The 15,054-nt window shown below is 33.0% G+C and overlaps 1 protein-coding gene across 1 annotated transcript in view; it reads left to right on the forward strand.

Annotated features, from left to right (window-relative positions):
- LOC127867727 (solute carrier family 46 member 3-like) overlaps positions 1–12,971 on the forward strand; it is a 52,270-nt gene extending 39,299 nt beyond the window's left edge. The window contains exons 2-6 of the mRNA XM_052409075.1: positions 315–1,517; positions 4,142–4,242; positions 7,632–7,715; positions 8,826–8,982; positions 10,152–12,971. Of these exons, the coding sequence (XP_052265035.1) occupies positions 333–1,517; positions 4,142–4,156 (1,200 nt within the window). The 5' untranslated portion in view covers positions 315–332 and the 3' untranslated portion in view covers positions 4,157–4,242; positions 7,632–7,715; positions 8,826–8,982; positions 10,152–12,971. The remainder of the gene's footprint in view (positions 1–314; positions 1,518–4,141; positions 4,243–7,631; positions 7,716–8,825; positions 8,983–10,151) is intronic.
- Positions 12,972–15,054: the final 2,083 nt, after the last annotated feature.

The raw sequence follows: 15,054 nt of genomic DNA on the forward strand, positions 1-15,054 counted from the left end.
AACCTTGTGTTGACAATAGAGGTCACAGTTTTCATCCAATATTTATGAACTGTGGTCAGAATGTTTATCTTGATGAAATCTGGATTGGGATTGTATTTGGGTCATCTAGAGTCAGGAACTAGGTCACTAGGTCAAATCATAGAAATCATTGTGTAGACAATAGAGGTCATAGTTTTCATCTGATCTTAATGAGTCAGGTGAGCGATTCAGGGCCATCATGGCCCTCTTGTTTGTTATTGTAATTATGTCTTCAACATTTTCATGGTTTCTCACTGTTTTGCTGCATACTATCAGGTTCTTTATATTATTTTCAGTGATGATTTTTGGCTGCCATGGACGATTCCTCCAAGCCACTTTTACCCAGCAGGTTTGAACATGATGCTGATAACCAGCAACAGAAAGGTCCATGGAACAAGGAGCATGACTTTTATGGAAGCATTGACAGACTGCCATTGGGTAACGCAAACAGGGAGCGTGAGGTTAACATAAACACAGATGAAACTGTCTTGATGAAAGTTGACTACAAAGGATTCAATTGTCACAGCTTCATGGTTGTGCCAATGATTATTCTGTACTTTTTCAGTGGAGGAGTTATCACTTATCTCATACCGCAGTACACACAGTTTGTTAAAAAAGAAGAAATAACAAGGAACAACCCTGAATTCTCAAAAACTGACTTTGATGCATGCGCTCATGTAAACCATTCAGATCCTGGATACCAGATTTATGTTGAAATACAGCAAGAAACTGCCAAGTGGACCATATACTTATCAATGGCCTCTCTAGTGCCCACCTTATTGGGAAACATAATATTCATTCCGTTGTCAGACATTTATGGACGAAAGCTTGTGTTCATGTTGACATTGGTCGGTGCAATAGTAAGATTGGGTCTTTCCTCATTTGTTGTTTACTACAAGTTGGATTTGATCTACCTGGTGATTGGTCATGTAATCGATGGAATTTCCGGGTCTTTTATGACCTTCCTGGCAATGATGTTTTCCTACACTTGTGACCTTCTGAGTAGCGGTAAACAGCGCACCCTTGGAATTGTAATGATGGAGGTTCTGCTTGGCATAATAGGCACAGCTGCGTCAATTTTAACTGGCTATCTATTGGACAAGATAGGATTTTTCTGGCCCCTTGCCCTTTCAACTTTCTTGTTGGTACTGGCCCTGATAGTGCTTGTTTTCTGTGTACCAGAAACGTTAGGGATCTCAAACCAACGCTCCGAGACCACTACGACACCCTGTGCAAGAGTGGAGGAGGTCTTTCAAAGCATGCTTGAGGCATTTAAGTTCTATTTTACCCACAAGTCAAAGGTGAAGCGACTGAAATATATACTGCTTATCTGTGTTTTCACGTTCATGTGCATACCTTACCTAAACCGTGGAACTATGGAGGTCTTGTATCAACTCGGGCAACCATTTTGTTGGTCGGCCACGAGGATCGGTTGGTTTGCAGCTATCAGGACAGCAATAGTCAATTGTTACACTGCTTGGCACCTTTCTTATGCAAAAGTAAGTCAGATAGTGTGTTACTGAAGTATAAACTGCATAGATTTACCAACTATTATATTGATTAAACAAAACTATAAGCCGGTTTCTAGGCATACCGGGCTAAATGTATATTCATAAAGAGTCCTCCCAGATTAGCCTGTGCAGTCCGCACACACTAATCAGAGATTGCTCTTTTCGCTTGGTTTCCAGAATTTTTTGTTTAAAGCACTTTGAAATTACATATATATCCATATTTAATGTCTAGCAAAAACTGACTTTTGAGTGACGTCATCAATGTCATTAGCATAATGACCTCATGATGATACATATATATTTGGGTAGTTTAATACATGATTGTATAATGCATTTTTTATCGCAACTTACATGTATGTATGGCAAACCTTGACTGTCTTATAAGAATACCATGAACAATGATGTGTGCTAATAGCAAGATATATAGTCACTATGTCTATACATTTAGCCAATCTGTTATTATTCAATATGAATATATCATGAGTTAGCAGCATTACATTGATCCAACAGGACAATATATAATGCCAATAGTATGTTATATAAAATGAATGTTTAATGATATGATTTCTTTTTATCAATATATAATGTAACACCATCTGTATATATAAAGGCACTATATGAAGATGAACAACCTTATATAAAATCTAGCTGTCATTATGCAATGTGCATTATAAATATTTTATGTGAAACCATAATTATGTAGATAAAACAAGATAATATATATTGCTGATGTTACCTTATTTTAAGTAAATCTGTCATACATTCATTTAAATTGGGTCAAAGTCAAACTGTATGAAGTTCATAGGTCAATATAGCTCTATTAAGTGAGTGTGTTATGAACCATTATATCTGGTTGAATCAACATTGTTTTGAGTCAATGTGCTTAATTGTGGAGTGACAGCATCTTTCTGTAACCTCTGCCTCCTTAGTGCAAATGATGTTAAGTTAATAGTTCCTGCTTACAAAAGAAACTGCTTCATATAAATGATCAGGTATTCATTCAGATAGGTCAGTGGCCTACCGTTTAGACTCTCTTCATGGACAGTATGTAACCCTGCTCCTTTTTTAAAGAGTTTATTGTGTAAGGGACGCGCCATTTAGTTGTTGTTTAGAGATCAATTAAAGTCTCTATAACGCTCAAAATCAACGAAAATTTCGTAAAGTATTTCGTAAAATAAAGTTAACACCTAAACAATCAGTGTTCCTTATAGCAAAAGCCACAATTTCAACGCTAGATGTGGTCTGATTACATAGATTTTTGTAGATACAAAATGCTCGTTTTTATTAATTTGTGACACAATTAATTCCATTTTAATTTTCCGCAAATATATCTATTCATACGACACACAAACACCATGTTAGTGTTCATGTGTCGTATGAATAGATATCACTGCGTGAAATTAAAATGGAAACACAATGAGCATTTTGTATCTACAAACATCTATTTTACCAGACCACATCTGGCGTTGAAATTTCGACAATTGCCATTAGGAACACTGAGTTTATTTTACGAAATATTGTTCGAAATTTTCGTTGATTTTGAGTAGTAATGTTACTTTAAGCATATGCAAAAAAGGTGTGATAAATAAATGTCCATTTTACACAGGACACGCAGGTGTTGTCATAGGAATCAATTCAATCACTTAAATGCTTCACATAACCCTAATCAATTTTTTGACAGACTAGTACAAAGTGCATCTTGACAGGACACAAATCATCTTGCTTATTGATGATAACTGTTATAATATCATTGACTAATACAAGAAAAATGTCTGCACATGTCAATACTTAAATGGGACTTGGTTAGTTGAACCAACTTCATTTTTGAAGATCAATTATTTTCATTGGAACTTTAATTGGAATATTTACAGGGCAAGATTAATCAATTTATATATCACTCTGCGTCCATCCCATTTTCAAGGTTGCATACTACTGAACTATTGTAAATCATTTCCTGGTCGAAAGCAGATGTCTTAATTGTTTGTTTTCTCTGCTGGCATAAGGCAATTAATAAACTGCATATATTACTTTATAAAGACACATTTACATCAGATAAAGAAGTAACCACACCATATAAAGAAAAAAACAGCATATAAAGACCTATGTACAAGGATATTCCTTGATATGATGTGTGTAGTTCTTTTTATGATGTTATCATAGAAAAAAGAACACACATCATATCAAGGAATATCCTCATCATATTAAGATTTATTCCATCATCATGAAGAATCCACAATATATCAGGAAGTACCCTTGCCATATAATGAAGTAACCACTCCATAAAAAGAAGTAATCACAATCATAGTAAGAAGTATCTCAGGGCATTTTTTCCATCTTTCTGAACAGCCCCATCTTCAAAACTGTTTAAAAAAATGAGCTGCTAACTGTTTGAAAATCATTAATGTGAAAATTTGTTATTTTTCGCCAAATTTGGTATAGAAGAAAAAAAACCTGTTTACACAGCATAAAATGCAGTTTACATATACAAATGTATATTATCAATGAGGCAAAATATATTGCTATTTGGACAGAACAACCATCATAGAAATTATATGTTATAAATATACCATCCTTATGAAAATACTCAGTTTCCATTAATATTAATTTTGTAGGTGTGTGGCCGATGACAGTATAGCGATGGTTGGTATATCCGTAGTGGTGATATCATACATAGTAGAAGGACTTGCCACATCAGACTTTGTTTTGTACATGGGTAAGAAAAATATTGGTATTTCTGGCTTCTTGTAGTTATCTGAAAAAAATTACCCTGCTGTAATTATTTGTAGCTCATCTTAGCTAAAAAATTAAAATGCTGAATGTGAGGTTTTGTACTCAGTATGTCTTCCCTTGCACAATAATTCATTAACAAGTTCAAGAACTTTGTTCAAGAACATACATGGATGACAAATTGCTGTTTTGGCACATGTTCAATACCTGTTCATGAACATGTATATTTTTCATGAATGTGTACAAAAACTGTTCATACAAAAATCCAAAACTGGCCATGAACCAGTTCAAGAAATTTGTTCAAGAATGGGAATGGATGACACATGGCCATTCATGAACTCTTTGCTGTTATTGAATGTGTGCTGTTCATTAAGGTGTTCAAGTTTATGATAGTGTTCAAGAACTATTCATGAAAATGTTCAAGAACAATTTATGTCATTTATGAATGTTTTCATGAACTTATTTGAAAAAAGTTCATGAATATGTTCAAGAGATATAAAAGATCAATATCAAAATTGTGTGAGTCAGTTTGTTAAAAATCTGTTTTAGAAACGGATTAATACAATACTTAAACTTAACAGAAAGCAACAGATGAATTAAACCAAATTGCAAAATTGTTAAATCAAAAACAATTGTATGCTAACATTTATTTATTTAATTAAAATTCATTTAAATATAGAGAAAACATGTTTGATAAAGTAGCCATTAATTATTGCTTCTACAAACAATGGATTCTTGTCCAACATATTTTCACTGTTATTATTGTTGCCAAGCATTCAAAGAAACCGAATCATAACCAAAGAGAAACAGGAAATATTATTGATTTCGTGAGATTATAGTAACAGTACTGCAATCTCTTGCTGCCAAGTTGCCATGATTGTCATAATAACGCTGCTGCTGCTTTTGTTGTTTATGATGATCATGACAAACATGACAATTGTGGTGGTGGTGGTGGTGGTTGCTGCTGCTTTTGCTGTTGTGATGATAATTATGATGATGGTGGTGACAATGATAATGTTGATGATGATTATAATGATATAGACCAATCAGAAACAATGTACATAAACAGGTAGATAAATAGCCAATAAGGAACAGTGTAATGAAACTCTAAGTAATAACTTTCTGAGGATGATGAATATTAATGTTTATGCTTTTGAACTCAGTATTATTATGCCCCCCTTCGAAGAAGAGGGGGTATATTGCTTTGCACATGTCGGTCGGTCGGTCGGTCTGTCGGTCGGTCCGTCCACCAGGTGTTTTCCGGATGATAACTCAAGAACGCTTAGGCCTAGGATCATGAAACTTGATAGGTAGATTGATCATGACTCGCATTTGACCCCTATTGATTTTCAGGTCACTAGGTCAAAGGTCAAGGTCACAGTGACCCGAAATAGTAAAATGGTTTTCGGATGATAACTCAAGAACGCTTATGCCTAGGATCATGAAACTTGATAGGTAGATTGATCATGACTTGCAAATGATCCCTATTGATTTACAGGTCACTAGGTCAAAGGTCAAGGTCACAGTGACCCGAAATAGTAAAATGGTTTCCGGATGATAAATCAAGAATGCTTATGCTTTGGATCATGAAACTTCGTAGGTAGATTGATAATGGCTGGCAGATGACCCCTGTTGATTTTTAGGTCACTAGGTCAAAGGTCAAGGTCACGGTGACCTGAAATAGTAAAATTGTTTCCGGATGATAACTCAAGAACGCTTATGCCTAGGATCATGAAATTTCATAGGAACATTGATCATGACTCGCAGATGAACCCTATTGATTTTCAGGTCACTAGGTCAAAGGTCAAGGTCACGGTGACCCAAAATAGTAAAATGGTTTCCGTATGATAACTCAAGAACGCTTATGCCTAGGATCATGAAACTTGATAGGTAGATTGATCATGACTCGCAGTTGACCCCTATTGATTTTCAGGACACTATATCAAAGGTCAAGGTGACTCGAAATAGTAAAATGGTTTCCGGATGTTAACTCAAGAACTCTAACGGCTACGATCATGAAACTTCATAGGTACATTGATCATAACTCGCCGATGACCCCTATTTATTTGAGTTCACTAGGTCAAAGGTCATGGTCATGGTGACCCAAAATAGTAAAATGGTTTTGGGATGATAACTCAAGATCGCTTATGCCTAGGATCATGAAACTTCATAGGTACATTGATCATGACTCGCAGATGACCCCTAAGGATTTTGAGGTCACTAGGTCAAAGGTCAAGTTCACGGTGACCCGAAATAGTAAAATGGTTTCTGGATGATAACTGAAGAACGCTTATTCTTAGGATCATGAAACTTGATTGGTAGATTGATCATGACTCGCAGATGACCCCTATTGATTTTCAGGTCACTAGGTCAAAGGTCTAGGTTACGGTGACCCGAAATAGTAAAATGGTTTCGGGATGATAACTCAAGAACGCTCATGGCTAGGATCATGAAACCTCAAAGGTACATTGATCATGACAGGCAGATGACCCCTATTGATTTTCAGGTCACTAGGTCAAAGGTCAAGGTCACAGTGACAAAAAACATATTCACACAATGGCTGTCACTACAACGGAGAGCCCATATGGGGGGCATACATGTGTTACAAACAACCCTTGTTATGATATCATTTTATGCAGAATCCTTGAAATTCATTTCTCATAAAGTAATAGAAATTCTTATGAACTGAAAGTTAATGAACCAAATGTTCATGAATATCTGGTTATGCTCAAGACAAAAATTCATGAACTACACAGTTGATGAATGTTTATATAATGAGCTTCAGTTCATGAACTTTTCTGATTTTTTTCTGTAAATCTTGCAAATAAAATACATGGCATAACCTAATTTCAATTAGACATACATGTTACAATGCACCATGTAGGGTCCCTATTTTTTCTTGAGTGTTTTTTCCAAACATTGTGACCTAGGATAATTTTGCTCATAATAAAGACTTCCTAATCTTTTGTCGCGAAGTTTTAAAGCAGCTTAAAATTTGTGATAAATTACATAATGTAGCCAAGAATTTAGTGTCAGAAATGTTAAACTGCATTATTGACATTCTTTCAGCTTAATTGTTTAAGTAAACATATTATTTAAACTCTGTTGGCTGTTTTTAGTTTTGTTCATTCACTTCATTGTTCAGATGCTTGTTCAGATGTTGCATTTCAATCATGAACTAAAGTTTCTTGAATATGCGTTCCTTAACTTGTATTCAAAATCATTTCTTTAATATGTCATCTCAGTGTTGTGAGTTCATGAACTGTTTATGAACAATTCATTAACAGTCATTGGATCTTTTGCAGGGGAATTGTCCATAGCCATGGATTGCTTGCAATGTTTAATGTCAAACATACCTTTGATTTCATGATTCAGTCCCTGTGTTGGCATGCACGGCAGGTCTTCCTATCCCAATGATCCGAAGCCTCATGTCCTCTCTCACTCCTGCTGACAAACAAGGTTGGTTCATACAGGGATTTACTCAACCTTTGTATTGTGCACACATTTGCTTTGAGGGCAAGTTGTTTCTTTAACATACACTTGCCTCCAAAGCAAATGGGTTGCACAAAAGGTCAGTGCATAAACTTATTTACACAAACACATGCATGATATATTAAGGTACGGTTTATGAATAATTGTATGCACTGTTTGCAAAAGTATTTGAGAACTGTTTACACTTGACTTACCCGATGAGCTACCTGTAGACATGTACTTTTCAAAATAAGCAGATTATGAATTATCATTGTTTTAGTTTTTAAACACAATTTCAAAATATAAACACTTGATTTCAATAGAATCTAAGTACATGTACTACATTTAAATGCTTTGTTTACACAGAATCTAGAACTATTAACATTTGATTAGGGGAAATATATCTTAAAATTCACCTTACTCAGTTTCACATCCCTACGTGCAGGCGCCTTACTTGTAGCACATTCTAAGACTATCACTATCAATATGAGCAACATCATTAAATGAGTCTTTTGTGCATCAGTGCAGTTCAAACAATATGTTCACTGATTGAAACCGATAAGCAGATACAATTAAGATCCCAAATAGGACCCATATTGTGGGAATGTCCATACAGGACCGAAAATCGTCTATGCCCATACAGAGTCCTTATCCCTATTTTAGGGAATACCTATGTACCACTCTGTTTAAAGGTCATGATGACCATGAATTGCATTAATGTACTATGTAACCATTAGGTTTGTTTGCTGTTATTAGGTAATTATCATTATAATAAATAGAGATAAATGAAAAATGTGTAATGCAACATTCCTTAGCAGGAGTTCATTCTTATCACTAGCTTAAGTATAACAACCAGAAACAGACTTTGGAAAGTCAATGCATATACAATTGGGGTTTTAACCATTTTTACCACGCCCAAAACCTCACACTTGTTCAAATAAATAAAAATACCAAACCTGCTAATTTATGTTTGTCACTTTTAAGTCCCTAATTGACACGCATCCTTGGAAAATGAAAATGGCTTGTCTTTAAAAATGAACTTAAATGTTAATTTAGATATCAAATCATGTGTATGCAATAGATCTTTTCCATTTAAAGGTGCTGTATTTGGGAGCATAGGTGCAGTGGAGACGTTTTGCTCTCTGATTGGAGCCCTTAGCAATAATGTGATCTACCTGGGAACAATCAAGATCATGAATGGACTCGTCTTCCTTATTATGGGTGCCATCACCTGCATTGGCGTGGTCTTCATACTGTATGTAGCTGTTACCTCGAGACTTTGTTTGTTTAAGGGACTTGCACACAGATTGGCAAAATGACAATTTGCAATTAAAGTGATATTATGGGCATCTAACAGTTTATAGGTGTCTATCGCAACCGTTTTTTATTTTTTGGTGTTTTCACTTCATATACACTTATATTTGTTAATGCGGCATCAACATACTAAAACAATATCCCGGAAAGAGAAAAATTATGCATTTGAATATCAACCGTACTTTCGTTTGACAACTGATCAGGCATGTACAATGTGAACCTAAATTTAGTTTTAATGCAGATTTGTTTATACGACACAAAGACACCATTTTGTTTTACAGATCATTTTGGCTTACAGGACTTGGTGGGTCACATAAAATCTATAATAGAATATATTTTTATAAACAACTGGTAGCAAAATGAGTTGTAGATAATTGGTCAGTAACCACATTTTAACTAACTCTTTTGACCTGTTAATTCTTTTCAGCTCAATTCAACTGTGAAAAATGCCCATAATATCACTTTAATTGTCATATAGTCAAAATTGTGATGCAAACATAAATCACATGCTACACCTTCTTTTGTATTAAAATAGCTTTATCTTAAAGATGTGTATAGCAGCTCTTTGAGTGTTTTCATTGGCTGATTTTTTTTACTGACCTATCACGTTATGTTATTTTGCTGGAATGAAGTTGAATTTTCAATAACATCATGCCATATTAACAACTAATTAGTTTAATCATGATTATGCGCTTGATTATTTATTTAATTATGCTAATTTAATAACATGCAATTTAAAAGATCTGATGTTCTTTGTCATTTCATACCATAATTTATCGAATTTATGTGGGAAATGTGTTTGTAATCTCCAAGGTTAATAAGAAAAAAGATCTATAAAATGACAACACATGTAAGATCTTATACATAAATTATCTTTATACTAGCAAAATAAAATTCATTAGTAGCAAATATTTAAAAACACAACTGTTATGTTTTTTGCTACCGGTACTTTGCCATAAAATTCATAATATTTTTAAGCATGAAATTGTATTGTCACTTAATGTGTTAAAGAATTAGTTTTAAAAGGTGCACTACAAATTGTGGTGTATGGCTATATGAGACAAGAGTCTGTTTTTAAAAATTGTTCAAGTCTTCTCCGCTTGATTTCAGAGCGTACATGTATGTTGCAAGGACCCGACCTCCGGATGATGGAGATGAAAGAACTACAAAAGAAGTCATTATTGATGCTCCTTGAAAAACTATTGCATGTCTAATTAGAATGTATGCTTAATTTAAAGATACCTAGCTTTGACTGCATGTTTGCTTATGACATATGATAACCTCTTTACCCTTTACCACTTAGATACTTATTTTGATGCATTTGTAGTCCCTAAGAAAGTTGAATTTAATTAAAGACCTTTCTTACTAGATTCAAGTTTTAAAGGCTTCATTTCCAACCCTTAGATACTGGTGAGCAGCAAACAGTATAAAACCTGAACAGTCTGTGAGTTACTCGCTGGCTGTTCTGGTTTTATTCTGGTTACAAAAGCCATTTTCATTTTGCTTATTCTGGGAAAACGTTTAATACAATTCTTAAAAGGCATTTCCTTGTTTTTAAGTGTTCATGAATTTCCTTTGAAAGGTTTATTTTTTATCGTAGCTTAACTATTGATTGTCATCATTTAAATCAATCATGGATGTAAAAATAGGGTGATGTTTATATATTGTAAAGTGTTCTTGAATTTCACTTGAGAAATGGATTAGTATTTTACATGATGTTTTTAACATTTAATGATATTTTTATAAATTTTTCAAATGTAATTGTTATAAGCAAGGTAAATAATGTTTTTTAAACCGAATTTCTGTCTTTCAAGGTATTTGTTTTTTCATCTGCAGAGTTATTAAATGTTTTTAAAAAGTTATATATACATGTAGTATATACTACATTATTTACTGAAAAGATCTATTTGAAGAAAAGCCTCTGCTGAGTAGAGTCATTTTGTTGACATGTTTAAGTTAACAGTGTTCAAACTATGTGAGTCATTAGGCCTTTCTCATTATTGTTACATTATTATTAACTATATTGTGTATGTTATTGTTTTATTTTTTAATTATCGGATATTCAAATGGTATGTATCCTTGTGATGCTGAGGCATATAACTTTTAAAATTATTTTAGATTTAAGTATGTATTTAATAATGTGATATTGCATGAATATTTAAGCAATCAGCAGTGTATTTTAATATATTTTTTACAAATTATAAATTAATGTAGGGCATATTTCATTCATATCAATATTTGCACAATGATTTCCAAATAAATATTTCTCATGTACAAGTATACTTTCTTATAGCAAAAGTATGTTTAGACAACATTTATTGTTGCTTTGCAGTATACATAATTCCAGGTTAGATTAATGTTTGTGTAAGAATAATCATATTTGATTGTTATTATAAATGGAAAATCATTAGATATAAAGATACACTTTTCTAAAACACATTAATACATCATTTGTTTCTGACATATATGTATATAGTTAATATTTATGTATTCTAGTTTTTTTAATGATAAAATATAATATTTGTGACTACTCAAATAAATTTTTATGTTTGAAAGAGCATAAATATGAGTGCCTTTTTATGGTTCAAACAATTGTGATGCAAAATTCCCCTGTGTTTTCAGAATCCTTAAAATTACAAGGAGGTTGTATTTTTTTATTATTAATACATTATTATTAAATGGCTGTAGTTGTCAACCAAATATATATGGGTTTTTAAAAATATTTTTATAATGTATTTGTGTGTGTTTTTAAATACATGTTATTGTTAGTATTTTTTTAAATAAACTTCTAATTTATTATTGTCAGAAGTTTGCACTTATAGTTGCTGAAATAGATCTCATCACATTAACATTCCAGTGTTATGTGCACAGTGTTTTCCTTACTGGTTTTGTATTTATGATTTTTATAGTGGGCACAGTTCAATTCGCATATGTTGTTGTTGTTTAAAGTATTTCAAGTGCATTTCCTCGAAGTCCGAATATTACAATTCTAACTTCATTTTTGTATAGCTTTTAGCTTGTATGAAACCAAATGTTTACCTGGGTAGCATGGAAGACCACATAATTATTGCAATAAATCGCTTACTGTTATTGGTTTGAAAAGTACTATTCCTCGTTAATCTAAGATTGATGATAATCATAATGAGAGCGGTCTTAAATAAATATTAAATACAAACATTTAATGACAGTAAGCAAACTTTAAAAATATGACATCATTACAATCTCGTTTTTCCTATTTTGTACATATACATGCATACTTTGCTTGCTTTACTTTCTGGTCTACCCACTTTCGTTTTTTGCTGTCAGCATTTTGATTTTTTATAAGTATTGGTTAGTTTAAGATGCAGGAAAATGATCTAACACATGCTGAGTTACATGTGTTATAACCTGTTGAAACAGGTCCCAATGTAAGCTATTTATCTAGTCTTAATTTCTCAAAATTCTAAGAATAACAGTTTTAAGAATTACTGGGTTAAGCTATACATTTCATTGATTCAAATTACTATTTTAGATTTGTTTACAAAGTATCCATTATAATTTGAGGTATTTATTTAACTTAAAATTAAATTTCAGTTAATCCTTTTAAAACATACTTAAGAATATTCGAGAAGTATATTCCAGGTAACTTCATCTGGATCCTTTTTTGCCCTTGTTTTTTGTATACTATGATTTAATATTTTTAATTAGTCCCTTTTGTGCTTGTATTGATAATTTATGCAATGTTTTATTTTTGTTCAAAGAATTATAAATATTCGACCTACTGTTACTATACTATGTTTTTGTAATTTCTTACAGTAACATAAATACTCAAAATCAACAAAAATTTTGAAACATATTTCCTGAAATAAAGTAAACCCATCAAAAATGAGTGTACTTTATTGCAATAGCCAAAATGTCAACGCTTTATGTATATATATATATATATATATATTTATTTTTATATATATATATATATATATATATATATATATATATATATATATATTCCATTTTAATTTCCTGCAACGATATCAATTCACTAACTTGGTACATGAACAAGTGTTGAATACAATGTCCCACAAAAACGAGCATTTTGTATCATGTTAAATCTATGTTACCAGGCCACATCTAGCGTTAAAATTTGGGCTATTGCTATAAGGAACATTGATCTTTCATGTGTTAACTTTATTTTTTGAAATATTGTACGAAATATTCGTTGATTTTTAGTGTATATGAGCTTTTAAGCGTTTAATTGTTTTTTTTTAATTATTTCGTATGTTGTGCCTTCTATATGTTTACTACAGATTTATTGACGTTAGTTTTGTTAAGAGTCATTTTATTTTGAATAATACTTTTTGTTATTCGTTCAGTACTATTCACATTTTTTTCATAAAGCATGGTTAACTTCGTTGTTTTTCATGAGGTAAAGATCTGCAAAAGATCTGCAATAAAAGTGTATGTATGTTGCTTCAATTTGTTAATGGATCTGAAAGACGAGATTTATGTATGTTTATTACATTGATTAAATTGCTTGAATTAAACTGGTTGAAGACATTGTTTTGTTTCATTTTTCATATAAATAATATTATACGTCTTTTAAAAATATGGAGAGTATTATGGGAACACCTGTGGCTTGAGGGCTGCGTCAAGGAGTTTCCCTTGATTTGTTTGTTTGCCAGTACAACATGCACATACTTATGTAAGTAACTGACAACTGCCATACTTGAATCAGAGGCAGGGAAGAATGACGGGCGTTATACATTCATGATTAATGCTGCACGAGGTATGGGGCCGGGTCGAAAATCTAACCCGCTACCCGGATATTTGAAGTCCAGTGCTTTTTCAACTAAACTAGTCGGTCCAGTTCAAAACACAGTTTTCAATCACTTTTTCGAGGACCGACGAAACGGCTGCCTCAGTTCATAGACAATCTCCATAGATCAGCGCTTTTAAAATGGGGCGCACACACATGTGAACCCACCTATTAACTGGATGTAGTTTAATCTTTTTGTAGCGTAATTACGTATCGTTCGTGGATAACACACAGCAACAACCAAAGTTCATTTCTGTTTTCATCGAGATTTATTTCTGTTAAATAATTTCTAACACATCGCTTCTAATGTTCATGAAGTACAATTTTACAGCGCGACGGCCAACATGGCCGCCCCGTCAAGAAAACGTGACAACTCTCACTGCAGACTTTCAAATCTAACCGCAGAATCCACTTACAACAACCTCACAGCATTTTCATTCTGAGGAAAACTAAACATAAAGTTTAGATATGTCTTATCCCATTCTTGATTGGTTAACTGATACTCTTCTCCCGATTTACTAAACCCACCCCTTCGAATAACCCTTGTTGATTGGATGGATCGCTCATGCATCTACCGCATGTCGCAGCAGAAGAGTGCAATACACAATTATCACTTTGGAAACAGGAGACCTCATTTCATTAGCATACTTGATCATACGAACAGATGTTCTCTATGGACAACCCACATTGGTAATATGAAACCTAACACTTCTATAATCGAGTATGCAAACCCTGATACACATTCGATACACATTCAAATCCGAACTTGTATCCGTATGTACCTTGGGACGTTGGAATTACCCTTATATAATTATCATATCTGAATTATGTACTGGTTTGAAGTAATGTAGACCTACGAGCCAAATTGTTAATCTAGGACTAAGACCATGCCAACAGATGTTCGCGATAATTGAACTACATTGGAGAAATGAAACCATACTTCCATAATCAATTTTCAAACTTCATTACATACCCCATCCGAAGACATCTGTTATGTTGATTCCTAAATACCCGCAACATACAGCTACTTTACAAGATGAAATCTCAAATAGTTTGATCACTTTAAACTTTTAACTTCTGTTTACGTATAAGATAGAAATATTGATGTAAATAACCTTTCAACATTTTCTTACATATTAGTAATTATAACAGTTACTAATTGATTACTCAAACATATTATTAAAATATTTCCCTATTATTAAATCTATCTGTACTTAAATT

This window comes from Dreissena polymorpha, chromosome 2 (assembly GCF_020536995.1).
Source record: "Dreissena polymorpha isolate Duluth1 chromosome 2, UMN_Dpol_1.0, whole genome shotgun sequence".
Classification (NCBI taxonomy): domain Eukaryota; kingdom Metazoa; phylum Mollusca; class Bivalvia; order Myida; family Dreissenidae; genus Dreissena; species Dreissena polymorpha.